Raw genomic sequence first — 17,415 nt, 5'->3', positions numbered from 1 at the left:
GAGCATTTAATGAACAACAGAAACAAACTTAATGAAGAAAAATCTGACTTCTTTCTTAGCTCTTTTCTGAAGTCCAGAGGTTCCAGACTCTTCTAGAAGTATTTGAAAATCTTGAGTTTTAACCCAGTCCCTATTATTATTTGTTTTATAGGAAAAAACAGTGAATTGCCCAGGAAAAACGTGCAAGTGTAAGTTTTTTTTATTTTCCCTTGGTTTTTCCTTCCTTCCCACGGAATGATTCCTAAGATGTGATCATTGTGTCAGAAACTGGCATCGTGTACTGCGATTGACGCTAGCTAGGCCTCTGATTGCTAGGAGTAGGGTCTGGTACTTGGCCTGCAATGGTCTGCTCCCCTTTAGTGCCCATGTGTCCCTGAAAGCCTGGTGGTCTCATTCTTTTTGGGGCTGAGCTGCTTTGCTCTCATTAGGTTTGCCAATGGAGAATGTCCTTCAGCTGATGTGAGTGCAGTAGAAAAAAGTTCTTCCCATTACTTCTGTATAGATGCTTGAAGAAAGTGGGGAACATGAAAACAATGGGGTATGAGCGGATCTACGAGAAGTCTTGAGTTTGTAATAGGAACCTTTAATCTGGGCTTGGCATGCACTTCTTTCTTTTGGTTTGGGTAATATCTTTTTAAACTGAATTACTGAAGTGTAAAAGTCAGCATTCAGTATCTCCTAGATCATTCAGTCTAGAATAAGTCTGTCCTCTAAGCTAAATGGTTGAGTATACATACTCTGCTGCAGAATTGTCTATTTCCTTCTGGGGGAAAATTCTGTTCCCTTTTATAGAAGCAAAAAATGAAGTCACGTCTAATTCTAGTTTGACATATGAAGACCTCTTTGTTCAGTTTCAACCACTTCTTTTGAGTTGACTCATAACCATAGTTTCAGATATTTTGGATTATTGCTTTGTGGCATTTCCCTCTTCTCCCTCCCCCATATTTGAGTTCTTTGTTTTTAATCTTTATACTGTCTCTGTAGTCGATTCCCTTGTTAACTAGACCTGTGTGACCTAAAGTCAACATAATTGGTTCTACTTGAGCAAAAGCAGCATCAGAGAACAAAAGAACATGTTTCTCTCTCTTAATTACCAAGTTCTGTGTCCCCTTTGGTAAAGAATCCTGTTGTCTGTTGACCTGGTCATTTGCCACTTATATGAAGGAGCTTGGATTGGGAATTCTTAATTGAGGCAAGAAATATGAACAAAGAGTGATGTAGTTTTAGAATCATTTATATTAAAGAAGAAATTATGGCAAGATTAAACTTACAGAATGATTTCCAAATGTATTTGGGACCGGCATCCATGAATCTTTACATTTAATGCTTGTGTACATGCATCAGGAACCAAATATTGGGCACAGTCCTAGACTATGTCTTGTGTCCAGCAATCCAGATATCCCTAGGGCACGAGCTGACTTTTTGGAAGGTAACTCTTTAAATTTGTCTTTTTAGTATATCCTGACAGTGCATTGGTATATATGTTTATTTTTCCTGTGAACTTAGTAGGCAACTGTTTTCCTTATCTAGAACTCTTTTGTCCTGAAGTCACTAAGAGCTCATTTTCTTCATGAAAAGCACAGGAGTTTAGTTTTCTTATCCCTCAGTTTTCTAGGTCTTTCTCTTGGGGTACCTGAAAGCTACCATAAGTTTCTTCCTGTTTTCTACCCAGGTGCACAGTTTACCTACAAGCTATTTCTTGGGCTTGGAACCTGGGATCAGCACATTGCCTTTATTGTATTTAGCTTCTGGCACTGAAACTTTCTCCATATATGACACATACGAGGGAAATCCCTTGATATATTGTGCTAAGGAACCACTCTCCATAAGACATGCCTCAGTTATAGATTTACATGTAGAGGTCTGCCCTAACTCTCCTAAGAAGAGGCAACATTTGTTTGAATATTCTGCCTCTCATTACTAGCATTTATTAGTTAGAATATGATGCAGTGGAAAGACCCCTGAACATTTAGGTTCTGTGGGTTTCAGTGCCCTTAACAATAAAATTTGGGAACTTGAATTCTATGAATAGGTAGTAATTTGAAAATTGAAAAAAAAAAAAAGTTTAACTTACTGAGATTCACATCTGATGCCTTTTAAGCATTCCAGGCCTGTATTTGACTTGATTAAATCTTTCTGCTTCTACTTTCTCCTCTCATAGTTCTTTCCCCCAAATTAGGTAAAACAACAGGGTGGACTTCCAATCCCTCCTAAGAGTGCCTTTACTCCTCTTGTTCTGTGCATAGGTTGGGTTATGAACTAATTTATTCTAGTTTTCCACAGACGGCCAGCATCTTCATGGCCTCTACTGGGGTTCTCTAGACAGACAGAAGATGATGATTGTTAGATGTATCCATTTTGTAGTGTAGGCTGGTGAACCTTAAGGCTATCTTTGCATGGTTTCTATCTTCTATGCTCACCTGAGAAACTGAAAGGAGAGGATATATAGGCCAACAAAGAGTAAATGAAATGGTCAAAATCAGTAGTAATCACCATGAAGATCTGCCCCTAAGAATCTGTCTTGGGGACCTCTCAGCTAGATACCCACATCTGTGAAAATCAGGACTAAGGGAATGACATTCTTGGGGCTCCTCCCCCCAAAAAATCTTTATTCATTTTAAGAAAGATGGTTGACTTGATACCATCCAGATACTCAGCCATAACAAATTCCCCATCTCCATGGAGTTCAGAAATTTCTTAACTGTAAGAATAAATTTTTAGCTTAACTCTTCAATAGTTTGTTTCTCTTCATGGAAAAGCTGTTTCTGGTATGGGAACACATTTCAAACTCCATAGCACATGATAGTCTTTTTAAATTAAATTTTATATTTTTCAATCCGCAAAAATCTACTTTCTCTCTCCTCTTCACACTTGAAATGAAAAACAAACAAACAAACAAACAAAACCCCAAGATCTGTGTTACAAACATAAGCATAAAAGTCAAGCAAAACAGATTTCCACATGGACAGTCTTTCTTTACTTATCACAAGACTCATAGTACTTGAAAATAAATTTACACTTTAAACTAGATATTTCTTTCCCACCATATTCCCTATCATTTAAACTTCAATATGGCAGCCCATATGCATTCCATGACCACCCAGTTAAGAGTCTGCATTTATACTTCCCTAAAGAACCAGATTTAGAGTCTTTATAATCACAAAACTAGGCTGGTTTAGTTAGGAATATTTTGAAGGACCTCCTCATAAATCTCCCCAGATCAGGAGGACTGGTAACAAGGCAGCCAGTTTATATATCTCTTTGTAATGCTTTTATATTTTGTCTAAAAACTATATTGATTGAACCTAGTCTCTTTTTAGACTAGTCTCTTGTCCTGTATAGTTTTTGGGCACTGTGGTCCTATATCCTCATTGACCCGGAGACTTCTTGTCAGGAGATCCATGGAAAAGGCTGTTATGGCTTTCTAGGAAGTAAGTCCTTGTAAAGTCCACAGCATTTAGCATAAATTTACTTCTGTGGCCAATGGAATTTCCCAAAAAGAGGTCAGAGTGTCTTCTTTAATTTTATCAGGCACTGAAAGTGTTAGCTATCTGAACAGAGCCCAGAGAACTATCTGCCTTCGAGATGGCTTAGCAACAGCAAAACATAAATCAGATGGAGCCCACACTATAAGGCACAAAGCCAACTGAATTGGGCCGTTGTGATTTCTCCATCATGTTTCAAATCACTTCCTTGGGACTATATCATTTGTTTGCATGCTGTTCTTAATGGAACTGTGTGATGCTATAGTTAACATGTCTCCTTTGTTTATTAAGTAGGCAATTGTGCCGGATATATACTGCTGTTGTTGAGGCTGTTCTGGCTGGCATTGCATGCTATGCTAAAACTTCCAGTTTATCTAAGGTAATTTGAATACTGTGTTTCTCTTCCCTTAGCCCACCCTTCTTATTTTCTTTCAAGAACTTCATAAAGGACTCTTACTATCCCTCTAACCTGGTGTGAGCTTGTCTTTAGGAGAGCTGGCATCATGGATACCTCGCCATTCTGGTCCTGACATGGCATCATTTCTAGGTTTGAGCTATACCTACCCATGCGACCAAGTCTGACCCCTTTCCTTGTGGCTGCTTTTGCAAGACTGTCTTTGCTGTGTCTTTTTAGTTCCAACTAATTAAGAATTGTCTTAAACGCATATGATCATGTTGAAACCATTTAGTATCATGTTAGATTATTTTTTATTGAAGCTTTTTATTTTCAAAACATATGCAAGGATAATTTTTCACCACTGACCCTTACAAAACCTTGTGTTCTAATTTCTCCCCCTTCCCTTTACCTCCTCCCCTAGATGGCAAGTAATCCAATATAATCATATTTAATATATTTAATCATGTTAAATTTTTAAAATTTGTTTTAACAGGTTTAAATCTTTAATAGATTTTAAAAGCTTTTTTTGAAATTAAAGATATTCTTTTAGAATGTCATTTTTCCATGAGCCATATGATTTGAGTTTCTATAACTCAGTGTAAAAGACCTAGAGATGAGAGTACCTTAATGTCACATTCCACCATGAGTGGTATTGCTTGAATTTTCTGATCATATTTTCAATGATATTTTGCTCTTCACAAATCCATTCCGTTGAGTTTCTGAATCCAGTTTAGTATGGCTAGAAAAAGATTATTTTCTGGAGGCCAATGCAGTAAGGCTGGATGCTTCCCAAAGTTGAGAAGGCTCTCCTTAAAGGAAGCATTCCAGCAGTATAAAGGCTGTATCACATTTGCATGTTAGGGAGAAGGCTGACTTTATATGTAGTCACTGACTCTCTGGTACTTTCCATCTCCACCCGGAGGGTACTTTTAAGGTTTGATTTTTGAACTTCTGGCTTTTAGGAATCTCTTACACACTGTTAATTTTCTAAAAATGAGCTGGAGTGAGTGAGCACCCCAGATCTCTCTAGATGCTTCTTCCCAAAGTGGTTCCTGAGTTAACCGAGAGGAAAATGAGTTTTATGGAACTGCAAGGTGCCAGAAGAGATTCACAAAATGCTAGACATAGCTTTTTTAAAATTAATCAGACTTTTTCCCCTTATAGATTTTTTAAAGCTACAATTCTTTGGATGTTTTTAATATGAAATAAAGGCACCAAATAGAGGCCTTTACTTCTAACCATGTTTTGCTCAGAGCTAGTGCTCTAGGGCATAGTAGTTAGAGTACTGGACCTGGGAATCAAGAGGACTCATCTTCCTGAATTCAAATGTGGCGTCAGACCCTGGGCAAGTCACTTTACTCTGTTTGCCTCAGTTTCCTCATCTGTAAAATGAGCTGGAGAAGAAACTATGAACCACTGCAGTATCTTTGCCAAGAAAACCCCAAATAGGGTCACAGAGAGTCAAACATGACTCAAATGATTGAAGAACAAAAGTTCTGCAGGGGCACGAGCTGGTTTAAACTTTCTATTAATAATCTCAGTAATTTGCCTTGAAGCTGGTTTATAACCACTGCCATTGGGTTTCCATAAGGCTAGTCAATACTAACCAGGCTTGTTGCTTGCTGATCAAGGTGGTTCCTGTAGGATGGGCCCAAGCCTCCTTTTGAGTTATCACTGTATTTTGACAGGAGTTTTTATTCTCTATATAGTAGACCTATATTTTCCTTAGCCAGATGGGTGAGGACATGTGACATCATGTTTAGATGGGACTTGGATATCTCCTCTTAAGCCAAATGTTAGCCTCCCTTCCCTTCAGGAGGAGAGTAGCCTCTATTACCTGGTGTATCCTAGATATGCCATGGTATGTCATAACGCCTGGGATGTGTGCTTCTTTTACAGGCAAGGGAAATGGCACGGCTGACACTTTGGGATATGCTAGCATCATTTGAGATGAAGAAGCTTAAGGCTGTTCTACGGTATGAAGTCATTGATTTTCATAGAAATTGTTTAAGAATATGTTCCCATTTTAAGAAATGTTCTATCTTTTTACCCCATCCCTAAGCACCATATTCAGGGTTCTCTTAAAGAAACCCTCAGATAATACTATGGTACTTATCTAAATTGGGTTCTGCACATTTGTATGAAGGAGAATTGATGTCTATGCTTGAAGTCAGAAAGAGAAAGACTATGGCATAAAGGAATTATTTGAGGAATATCAGGCACAGGTTTTTTTTTTGTTATCTTGTGTTTAATAAACAAAAATGGGTTTTATAAGCATAGATAGATATGTCAGCTTATCAGTAAATCACTGTCTAAATCTTCTGACCTTGTTTTTTATCCAGGCACATACTTTTAATTATATGTAGCTGTAGATTCTCCTGGTTTTCCCCTTTTCATTTTATATCATTTCTTCCCATTCACAAGTTTTAGGAATAATGTTTCATGTAGACAAATGTCCTAAGAAAAACTGCTCAGCCTCAGTGTGAGGGTTTGGGTGGACACTGTTTGTTTAGGACAGGGTAGTGGGTTCTCAGCAAACAAGCCTACAGGCATTGAGATTTTTATTTTTTTTTTGAACAGTGGGTAAAGTTATTGACTCAACATCAGGAGAAATGAGTTGGAATCCTCCCTCAAACACTTAGGGTATATAAGACTATGGTCATTTAACTTTTTAAAGCCTTGGTTTTTTTAATCTGTGAAATAGGAATACACAAGCCTTCTACCTCACAGGCTTAAGGTTAAAAAAAATGTCAATTTTTAAATCTTGAAAGCGTTTTAGGAATGTATCTTGTTGTTATAGTCCCATTTCTGAAGGGCAAGGCACCTTGGACCTAAAATATACTCAGTATGGGTGAGCCTCCTCCCTCAGTTAACATAAGGTCTGTGAACCTTAACTTCTTGATTAATGTCTCATTACATACTGGATGTATGCTTCTCTTCAGGGAGCTCAGAATGCTAAATAGAGTCAAAGTAGGATTAACCAGAGAGCCAATCCAGCACTTTAAATTGACAGAATATCTCATGAATTCTTTTTTCATGATTGAAAATTATCAAAAGACAAGTTAATAATAGGAGGCTATGTTTCTTTAAAAAAAGAAAAAAAAGAAAGAAAGAAAGAAACAAGCCCTAGGAGAAGAGTTTATATTCTGGCCAAATTTCCAAAAGGACCTGCGACATTGTGTTTAGATGGGGCTTGGAGATCTCCTCTTAGACCCAATGTTAGCCTCCCTTCCCTTCCAATTGCTGAGAGATGCTCTTGAAGTGAGAATGGATATTTAGAGTGCTCCCTCTGAACTGTTCCCAACATGCTATCAAAGTACGAAAGTAAACTTTTTTATGTTAGAAACATTTTTCGTCTATAAGCATTGAAACCAAGAGGACAATTTGGGAGTTCGACCTTAGTCATCCAAAATACCCCACTTCCTAGAATGCTCTCTTCCCTGCCATTGCCATTTACTCAATAGAACATGTTGCCCTGTCTCACAGAATATTTATAGTTATACAGCTCTTCATCTTTGGCCTGTAAGTAAGGAAAGGATAAGATGGTATGAGAAGAGAGAGAAGAGTCAAAGAAGTGGGGACACTGGAAAGGAATGATCTTGACTGGTTGGCTCTGAAGGCCACTGGTTCAATTTTAGAGTTATTGTAATCTTTTCTATTATTATTTTGGGCTGAAATTCTGGAACAAGAAGCTGTCCCATGAGATCTGAGATCTGCCAATGACCGAGATGGGACACCCTCCATTTTTGTCCTTTTGCTCCCTTGGTTGACCTTGTCTACTCTGGTGGCCTCTCAGGCTGTCTCAGATCCACAGTCTGTATTAGAGGAAGCTCAAAAGCCATCTCCTCCCTCTGCAGTATTCCCATGTTCAGCCAAAATGCTGGCAGTCTTTGCCACCTCCTGAGGCAAGTGGTTCCACTTGTGGATAGGCCTACTTGGTGGGAAGTTTGTCTATATCAGGCCTAATCGTGCCAGTTGAACAAATAGGTCTGCTATGTGCATGGCACGATGCTGAGCACTGGGGATAGGAGAACCAAAAAGACACTGTCCAGCCCCAAAATGAGTTCACAGTCTGCTGGGGCAGTAAACATGTGCACAAGGAAGCACAGTATAAGGAGTCTGGTGGCCTTAATGTAAAATAGGAAAAAGGAGGAAACTCCTAGGACTCTTGGTGGGCTTCCTGTCATTGACAGCGGGGACATTTGGGGAGATGCTGGAGAAGGGATTCTTACAGGAAGGCAAAGATTAGAGGAGGCCTTTCCCTTCCAGTTGAGATGAATTCTGTGTTTAGTGGCTTTGTGAATAAGCTAGTTGAGGAACAGGTGGCTTGACAGCATTTCATCAGCACAGGGTTGCTTTGGCTAGAGCAGGCTGGGAAGGAGTCCATCCTGACTGATTTGATCCTCTTGACTTTTGTCCACAGCCAGAAAGTAGCTTTTAATATCCATGCTGTGAACAATCAGGGAAGGTGAGTAGTCTCCATTTTTGGCTTCGGGTGGGAAAAAGAAAAGAAACTCCTTAAAAATAAAGGAAACCATGGATGCCAACCAGCCAGTCCTGGTTTGCAGCCTTTCCATAGCTGAAGGACACCTTTCTGAAAGAACTTGGTCTTCTGTATCCATTTTCTCAGAAGTTACCTAAGTTGGTGTTTGGTTTCAAGGAAGGCAATGCTTAATTAATGTATCCTTTCCACTGAGGCTTTCCTTCCTTTCCAACTGGGAAAAATAAATATTCATTTTCTCTACATGGTTTATATTAAAAATTCTGCCTACTTGCTGCTTGCTGCCAAGTTGTTTAAGAGACTCCCTGGGAGAAATCAAAGTTCCATGTTGAAGTGGTTGATTTGAGAGAATAGTGGGTATATTTTGAGTTTCAGCATATAATTAACCACTTTGGTGTTTTCTTTCTTCCCCTCCTTCTCCAGAATTGTGCCTCTGAACAGTGAAGACAGTTTATACTCTGTTAAAACGGTAAGCAGAACTGCTAAAGAATGGCCATCTTAGGGGTATAGGCAAGCATCTGCAGCTCCTTAATGGGGGCCTAGAATTTATTGTAAAAACAAAACAAAACACCCATGCCAGACAGTAGAATCACATTGCATGGATTATATAGGGTCTGTATTCTTCCAGAAGTTGCAAGAAAGTGATTTTAAGAAAAAGAAGGTGTAAGGTACCTTGGCTAGTCCCAAATGCATATTAGTTACTTTGTTCAAAAAGTTAGACTTGGAGGCTACTTAGAAATTTGGGGCTGAAAATCTTATAGGGATTGATATATCCAGGAATTTTAGTCTCAAGATCTTCTTAGATATGTAATAATCTCTTTGCTAGTTTTTTCTTCCTTGAGAATTATGATGAATCATTAGTAGTGGGATGCTCAGACACATTAAGATCGTAGTGGGAGGTGAGATAAATTCCTGAAATAGGAAAAATCAAGGCTGGCTCTCCTCTCCTGGAAAAATCATTGAGATTAAGCCTTCCTTCCACATAATCTTCAGGGTTTTTCCTTATGAAGTTTGAGAGCCTCTCTCATGTTCTTAACTATTATACCCACGGCTAGGGATGGTTAACTCGGTGTTTAGAACATTGTGCCTACTGGGCCAAAGTAAAGGACTTATGGGCTTAGTTAAATCAACTGTTTCATGACTAAAGAGTGAACTCTTAACTGTAATTGATTATTGTCCAAATCTATGCCTTTGTATATACAAAGAAAAGCCAATAAACAAGTATAAATTATTCAGTGCAAAACCATCCCCACTACTTGGGGGGGGGAGGGCAGTCTAAACACTGAATAGAATCTGAGTCAGAAGGAATCTTGGAGGTCATCTCATTCACACAATATGGGCTATTTGGCCTCTGCTGAAAAGTGATAAGGATCCCCTTAAGGACACAGCTTATTTCACTTTGGGAGTGGTAGAATTATTAAGAAATTTTTCTTTAAATTGAGCCAAAATCTTCCTTTCCACAGCTTCTTCCCGTGCTTTCTAGTTCTGAGTAGAACAAGTCTAATCCTAGTTTTGTGACTATCTAAAGAGAGCTTCCATGCCCATCCAACCTTTGTCTTCTCCAAGGCTGAACATTCTGAGTACTTCAGTTAATTGGCAAATGGCATGTCCATGGTTTTTGACAGTGGTGGTTTTTGTAAAGAGCTACATGCTTGGGGCAGCTAGATGGCATAGTAGATAGAGCCCCAGCCCTGAAGTCAGGAGGACCTGAGTTCAAATCTGCCCTCAAATACTTAACACTTCCCAACTGGGTGACCCTTGGCAAGTCACTTAACCACAATTGCCTGAGGAAAAAAAAAAAAAGGCCACATGCTTATATAAACCAAAGGATGTAGGAAGAGATAGCAAATACATGTTTGATACCAGTAATATAGCCTATACTGCCACTAAGTCTTTATGTGGTTAGTGTTTTCTGTTCCTTTGAAACCACCTCAATCTTATTAATTGAAAAACTGGGTAATCCTGGATGTTGGTGTGCTCTCGGAAGTTTAAATAATCCAATCCCCAGACTTCTTGGTCAATATAACTACTGAGTAGTAGCAAATAAAAAAGAAGATAGAAAACAATTTTTTTGTTCTTTTACCACCTTCCTCTTTTCTCATTTCAAGTCATCCTTCCTGGCCCAGCTCAAGAAGTACCACTTCCTCAGGAAGCCTTCTCTGACTACTTCATTGATTTCTTTTGATTGAAATTCCTAGTTAGCTTGATAACAATTCATCTGAAAAAAGATGTAGGGACTATAAAGGACTACAAACTCAATTGATCAATCTGATAAGGAATTAAGGTGATAGTTATATTATCCTCTCCCTTATTAAGACCCCATCTGGAATATTGTTTTTTATTTCAGTCATTACAATTTGGGAAGGAATTTGACAGTGAGGGACCAGAGTAGTGAATAATTCCAAGTTTATGGCATAGAAGCCTAAAGAACTAAAGACATGGAAGGAAAGAGGAAAGATTCTGTGAGATGTCTGAGGGAATCACATGGAAGAGAGATTGAATGAGGAGCAGTGGAAGGGAAGTTGTAGAGAAGCAGATTTAAACTGGATGTCAGGAAGAATTTCCTAACAGTTCCAAGCTCTCCAAAGGGGAATGAACTGCTTGGGGAATCGTGGGTTCCCCCTTACTAGAGATCTAGAAGTTTGGATGATGATGGGTTAGAAATATTGTAGAGAAAATTGATGGTCGTGTATGAGTTGGGTTAGATAACCTTTGTGGTCTCTTTGAACTCTGAAGTTCTGTAATTTGGGCTTGCTGATGTGGAAAGCAGGAGGGTGGTAGTTCTTATTGCTACCAAGAACATCCTTGTGGAACATACAATCCAGTGGTGTGATGTAGGTCTTGTCAAATACTTTTGGTTCTTTAAAATGAATTGCAGATAAACTTCATCACCCTGTAGTTTTCAGTCCTTAACAAAAGATTTAATTAAAGTATATACATTTGCTTACCAGGTTATTGAACATTCCAGTAAGAAGTTAAAGAATTGACCATTGTTTCTTGCTTTCAGCCAGTCTACGCTTGGTTGAAGAGATGTGTAGTTTAAAAGAAATCAGTGGTTCCTTTGGAGGTCACTCCCTTTCCTTCTGTAGACTGGAAGACTCCATGGAGGACAGTCAGGGATTTCAAGCTCTAAAGTTAACTCTAACCTCCATTAGCTTCATTGCTAACCACACTGGAATTTGCCATTCCTTGTGAGATGTTTTGTTTTGTTTTGTTTTAAACCCATTTCTAGGGCTTGTGTTTGTTTTTTGGGGTTTTTTTGTTGTTTTGTTTTTTTGAGAGGAAGGGTGTGGCAGTTAAGGGAGAGGCACTGGCCAATTATTTCATTCCTTATTATCAGATTTCCATGTCCACATAAGGCTCAGTCACAGGTTATTTTGTCTCTCTTCTCCTGCCAGAACTCTCCACTGCATTGTTCTATTCATCTTCTTTGCTTTCAACTAATAAATTAGCTTTCTTTCTTTCTAGCCATTGGGGAACTGACTGCCTCTAGGTTGCCCTGATTTTATTTTAAGTCTCCGAAGCCTTCTGAGCTTAATTTGAGCAAACATTTTCTGAACATATTGTGTGTTGAGCCCTATTGCTACATAACAAGAATCTGCAAAATCTGGATAAACTTTTTACTTCCCCTGCCTTGTATTTCTGTCTCAGTCTAACCATAGCACATATGGAAATTATTATCATACAAAATACCATGCACTTACAGGCAATACACTTAGATACATTCATACAGGCCAAGTTCTGTACCAGATCTGAGGAGGAGGAATGGGATCATTATTTCTGGGAGGATCAGGGAAGAGATTTTATTCAGATGGCGACATGGGGACTGGACCTTAAAAGATGTAAAATTCTTAGAGAGAGAGAAAGAGAGAGAGGGAGGAGAGAGAAACAGAGAGAGAAGTGAAAAAAAGGATATTCCAGGTATAAGAATCAACACTGGTGCAGAGGACGGCAACTAGGACCATTTGGAAGGATGGGAGCTAAGGTTAAAACTGTTAAGGGGCATCAAACTGTGATGGTCTAGGAATACTAGGCTAAGGAGTTTGGTCTTTGGTTGGCAGGCAGCCGTTGTGAAGGCTTCTCAGCAGAATAGGGGCATACTGGGATATACTCCTGAAGAAAATAAATCCAGCAGCTCCATGAAAGATGAATTAGAGGACAAAGACTAGAAATAGGGCAGACCTGCTGAGAAGTAAACAATTACAGTTGTTCAGATATGTGGTAATGAATGTCTGGTCTAGGGGAGTTTAAAAGGAAAGGGAGCAGATGCAAAAGACATTGCAGAGGTAGAATCGGTAGTATCTTATAAGTTGACTTGATATGAGAGGGAAGGGAAAAGGAAGAGTTAAAGACAACCCCAACATTGATATCATGGGAGAGTATGGGAATGATGATGCCATAGACATATTAAGGGGAAGAGGGGAGCAGGTTGGGGGAGACAAGGATGATATAATGATCTGAATATTTGCCATGCATCTTTAAATAAAATCTCTGAATATTTAGTATATAAGTAGGCATAGGGATAATATATGGATAGGCAGTCAGGAAATTACCATATTAATTGCCACATAAAAGTCTTTACTCTGTGGGATTTTTTTCTTTCCTACCCTTCCTATTATTTTCATTTAAATAAAGTCAGGGGGCTTGAATTTGAGTCTGGTTCTCTAAAATTTTGTAACTGTGATCAAAAGCATTTCACTTAGCTCCTGTGGCTTTACTTTCCTTCTCGGTAAAAAGGGGAAAATACTTGCACTGCTTTATCTCACAAGGCTAGTCTCTTCTTACAGACTTTTAATTACTTCTTTAGCAATGTTGGATTTATTATTCATTGCAGGCCTCCATGATTATATATGATATCCCTGAGTTGAAGAGAAAAAAAGAATGCTTGGGATCTATAGTCTTCTCAGAATCATTTTTGACATCTCAGATTTCTGTTAAAGAAAAAGGTAAGTGTTTCATAAAAATCTGATGAAAAGTATTGCTAGAACTGCAAGTGTGGAATGAGATAGCCATTTGCAGACAAGGCCATCGTGTTGGCTTGTTTTATCCAACTTTATTCTGTAATGAGGAAGGGGATATTGCTGAAACTCAACATCAATTGACAAAGAACCAGTAAAACTTTCTTTGAAAAATAAGAACTAACTCCCAATCTTTACTCATTAATCCATATGCTTCCATTTATGGTTTAAAAAAAAACAAACAAAAAACCAGACAACAAACCCAGCCAGTCTTGATCACCCAGCATGAAACCCCCAGGTTGGGGGAACTTTTTATTTTTAAAGGAGACCAATATGCTTGTGTTCTTGAGGGTGAGAGGAGATGATCTTTATGATCCTGGTTAACCCAGGGAGGATGGGGGAATGGGGGGCCTGGGACCGGGGAGTGTAGTATTGAGTTACTCAGACTTCATCGGCCTCCCCACAGATGGCAGTGTTACTACAGAAACCAGCTACATGATTCTGACTGCGTCCATCCGGAGATTCTGCTCTTGGCTGGTCAGTATCACTTAAATTAAGGATTATCTAAACTGGAAATGTCACGGAAGGTGTGTAAAGCCTCCTCTTTTTGCTAACTGGCAGCACACCTGCTCCACCATGGTGGAGCTTCACCCCTTCTCCTAACTCAGATGCTGTGCCATGATGACAAGAACCAGAGATTTGGCAATGACCACTGCCTATTGTAGATGGGACCTTCTGGATATCCCTTTCCTCTCGCAGCCTTACTTTCCTCAAATGACAGAGTTGATCTAAGCAATTCCCCCCCCCACCCCCAGCTCTTGATGCTGCTCTTCTATTTGAAAGTATGACTTTTAAGAATATTTTTTCAAATTGATTTGAGCATGGTGCCGCATTTAAAATTCTGGATTTTATGTTATTTTATCTTAGGAAGTTTTAAGTGATTGGAGCTCAAGATATCCTGTATCACCACTATAGTTGTTGTAAAGTCAGACCCTTCTCATCTAAATTCCTAATTTTGATCTTATTCTTGCCATGAAAGAACTCTTTCCGTGAATGTATTCATATTTAGTGATTTCTGATAAAGAAAAGAATTATGGAGCTTTTCAAAATAATGGGTATCCTGAGAAGTCATTCTCTTGTTTTTAGGCAATGTTCCCTCTCCATCTTGCAAATATATGCGTCTTCCCTTTAAAGATCTTTAGGGAGAGTTCCAAATCTCCTGTGGGACTCAGTTGCTAAACTGAACTGCCTCTCTATTGAGAGCACTAGCCACTGCCATCCGTTGATCAGAATTTTGCTGGACAGGAGGCTGGGGCTCAGTGAGAGCAGCCCCGCTTCTCCAAGAAGACTCTCACAGATATTTCTGGGCATGTGACCTCTTTTTACCTCCAACATAGAAAACATTTTCTCCTTTGTCTCTCTGGTCTTTTTGATCTCCAACTCCTCTTCTTTATCACTCCTTTTTCTCCAGAGAGATGTTTACCATGTTGACCCAGAAACACATGGGCAGAAGGACAGGGGGAGGAGGAATAGTGCAGGGCACTGGGCAGTCAGGGGCCTCAGGACTTCAAAATCTCAAAATCTTAGCTCCTCACCTGTAGTATCCTGTAATTTTAAACAAGAATGTAGGGATGGGTGGGGGGAGCAGTCCAGAACCCAAATTATTCCTGATTGTTGGGTTCCCCCTTTGGTACGGGTTCCCCCACGCCTGATTGCAAATGCTGTACCAGCTGTGATCAGGGCAGACTTCCCTGACCATGACAAGTTTGCAGCCTGGCTCCCTCCGTGGGTGCACACACAGATGGCAACAGTCATGCATCATTTAGTTCATGACTAGAAAGCGCCTAGGGAGTTCGGCTGGACCTAGGTGTTTGTTTCTTTCCGTTTATGGAATCAGGAATGAATTTAGAATGTGAGAGGCATTCGGTGGTGACCTTGCATGCCCTCCCCAAGCACAAAGTCACACATCCACCAAAGAGAGTGGGTGCTCTGAGTGTCAGAGCTGACGAGTGTATAAAGAGAGGGATCTCTGGAAAGAAGAGTGCAAAGCTGACCCAGAAAGGCTCATGGCCAGCAAGGAGTCTGAGGCCCAAGGCACAACAGCACAGACCCTGACCTGAACCAAGGCTAGAATGCTTCGTTGGGGGCTAGCCTTACATAAATCACTCCCCCTCTCTAGTTCTCAACCTCCCCATCTCTAAGTTTAGAGAAAATAACTCTTGCCTTAACAAATCTCCAAGGGCCACAGGCTTAAAAGAGAGAGGCCGGGGGAGACATAGTTAGAGAGGCAACAGGGGCAGTTGGGGCAGTCAGAAAGAAACAGAGGAGCAGTTAACAGGCAGTATGGGGGACCTAGGGGTCAGGGAGTCTGAGAAATGGAATAAAAATCCAAGCATTGAGTGTGGGGGAGACACTTCACCTCTATGGCCCTTTTCTGCAAAATTAGGGAGTTCCTTTTCACCTCTAAGAAAAGTGCTCTAAGAGAACTCCAGAGAGCTTTAAAATCAAATGGAGGAAGGTTAGGCTGAAATTTAAAGAAAGCCTGAACTAGTTAATATTTTTCAAGAAATACAGATTAATTATCAGCATAGAATATTAATATATTAGCATAGTTTAAATTTAAACCTTTAAATGAATCAGGGCAGTTAGACAGTACATTGGATGGAGCACCACCCTTGGAGTCCCGAGACCCTGATTCCAACTATGACCTCAGAGACTTAATGCACCCTAGCTTTGGGACCCTGGGGAAATCGCTTAACCACAATTGCCTCAGCCAAAAAAAAAAAGGAGGGAAGGAGAGAGTAAAAAAATAAGTGAATCCCATTCTCAGCCTTGGCCACCTCTTCCTCTCCCTAGTGCTGACTTTTCCCAATTTTTTATATTTTGCTCATATTCCTATTGTGCTTGCTTAAATGTTTTCTTCTTGAACCCCTTCCCATATTCTCCAGGTCCTTTTTATCTTAAGGATGTTAGAACAGTGTAGTGTACCCATTTGCTCTGCCTGTGTGTCTGTGTGTATCCTTAAAATCTGGAGATTTTTATTCTGGGATTCATGAACTTGCTTTTGGAAAATATTTTTATAACTGTATTTCAGTAGAATTTTACAATTTCTTTGTAATCTTTGTAATCTTATGTAGAAACATCTGCCGTGATTCTACAGAGATACACATTAAGAAAAAATTGTATGAGATATATCCCAATGAGAACTGGGACAAAATTTGAGTAGCTTAGATTCATGAAAATATAACAAAAAGTTCATTTTTTCCAGAGCCAGTTTCTTTATCTATTTCCATGATCCTCACCTAGTAGGACCAACAGGTAGTATTATTTATGACATTTAACATATTTAAAGAATTCCAAGTTTGAATGAGAAGAAAAACTCTGAAATTTGTATATGAGGTTCTCATAGCCTCTCTAAAAATATTTTGGTTTTTAAGTATTTTGCTTCTTGTTAAAACTAAGCATCCTCTTAGAAAATTTCCCTTTTGAACACCTCCTTTGATTTAAAAGTTCCAGTTTAAAGAACTGCATTGTTTTGGGCATCCAATTATGGGTGTTCAGAGAACCTGGCTGAAGAGGAGCTCCCAAGCCCTGGTTTCAGAATGTTCCAAGAAACATTGTTCTGATGCAAGAGTTCTTTTCATGTTATAGACCCTTTGGACAGTCTGGTGAAAACTATGAACCCTTCTTCAGAAAATGTTCTTAAATACATAAAATAATAGGATTACAAAGGAAACTGGTTATACTGGCATACAGCTACCAAAATATTTATAAAACAAGTTCATGGAACTTGGGTTAAGAAGCTCTGTTCTCAAGGCAGATGGACGTTCTTACAAGTCATGAAATATTAAATATCAAAGTTGACATTATTTTGCAACAGGTGGAAGATATTGAAGTGAAATTATCGGAGAAAGCCCAGCTCTTGGTAAAGGTGAGCAATGTTTATATTCTAAATAGTAACACAAGGTTCCAAAATAGCTGCTAGTCAAAAGGAAATTCCAGTAATTGATCCCAATGTACAAATGATTAAATCTACAAAATTTCTTAGTTATTCGCTTATGTAGGCAGACTGAG

At 39.2% G+C, this 17,415-nt stretch overlaps 1 protein-coding gene across 3 annotated transcripts in view; it reads left to right on the top strand.

Annotated features, from left to right (window-relative positions):
• Positions 1 to 17,415, top strand: part of DNAAF9 (dynein axonemal assembly factor 9) — a 161,667-nt gene that overhangs the window by 65,917 nt on the left and 78,335 nt on the right. For 2 of the 3 annotated variants that reach the window (XM_074272830.1, XM_074272828.1), the window contains exons 12-19: positions 152 to 188; positions 3,777 to 3,864; positions 5,782 to 5,858; positions 8,306 to 8,350; positions 8,807 to 8,852; positions 13,218 to 13,329; positions 13,808 to 13,878; positions 17,222 to 17,272. In XM_074272830.1, coding sequence (XP_074128931.1) covers positions 152 to 188; positions 3,777 to 3,864; positions 5,782 to 5,858; positions 8,306 to 8,350; positions 8,807 to 8,852; positions 13,218 to 13,329; positions 13,808 to 13,878; positions 17,222 to 17,272 — 527 coding nt within the window. The remainder of the gene's footprint in view (positions 1 to 151; positions 189 to 3,776; positions 3,865 to 5,781; positions 5,859 to 8,305; positions 8,351 to 8,806; positions 8,853 to 13,217; positions 13,330 to 13,807; positions 13,879 to 17,221; positions 17,273 to 17,415) is intronic. The other variant, XM_074272829.1, reaches the window with a different exon arrangement.

This window comes from Sminthopsis crassicaudata, chromosome 6 (genome assembly GCF_048593235.1).
Source record: "Sminthopsis crassicaudata isolate SCR6 chromosome 6, ASM4859323v1, whole genome shotgun sequence".
Classification (NCBI taxonomy): domain Eukaryota; kingdom Metazoa; phylum Chordata; class Mammalia; order Dasyuromorphia; family Dasyuridae; genus Sminthopsis; species Sminthopsis crassicaudata.
The sequence above is the reverse complement of the archived record's forward strand: the minus strand, read 5'-3'. Positions and strand labels throughout refer to the sequence as shown.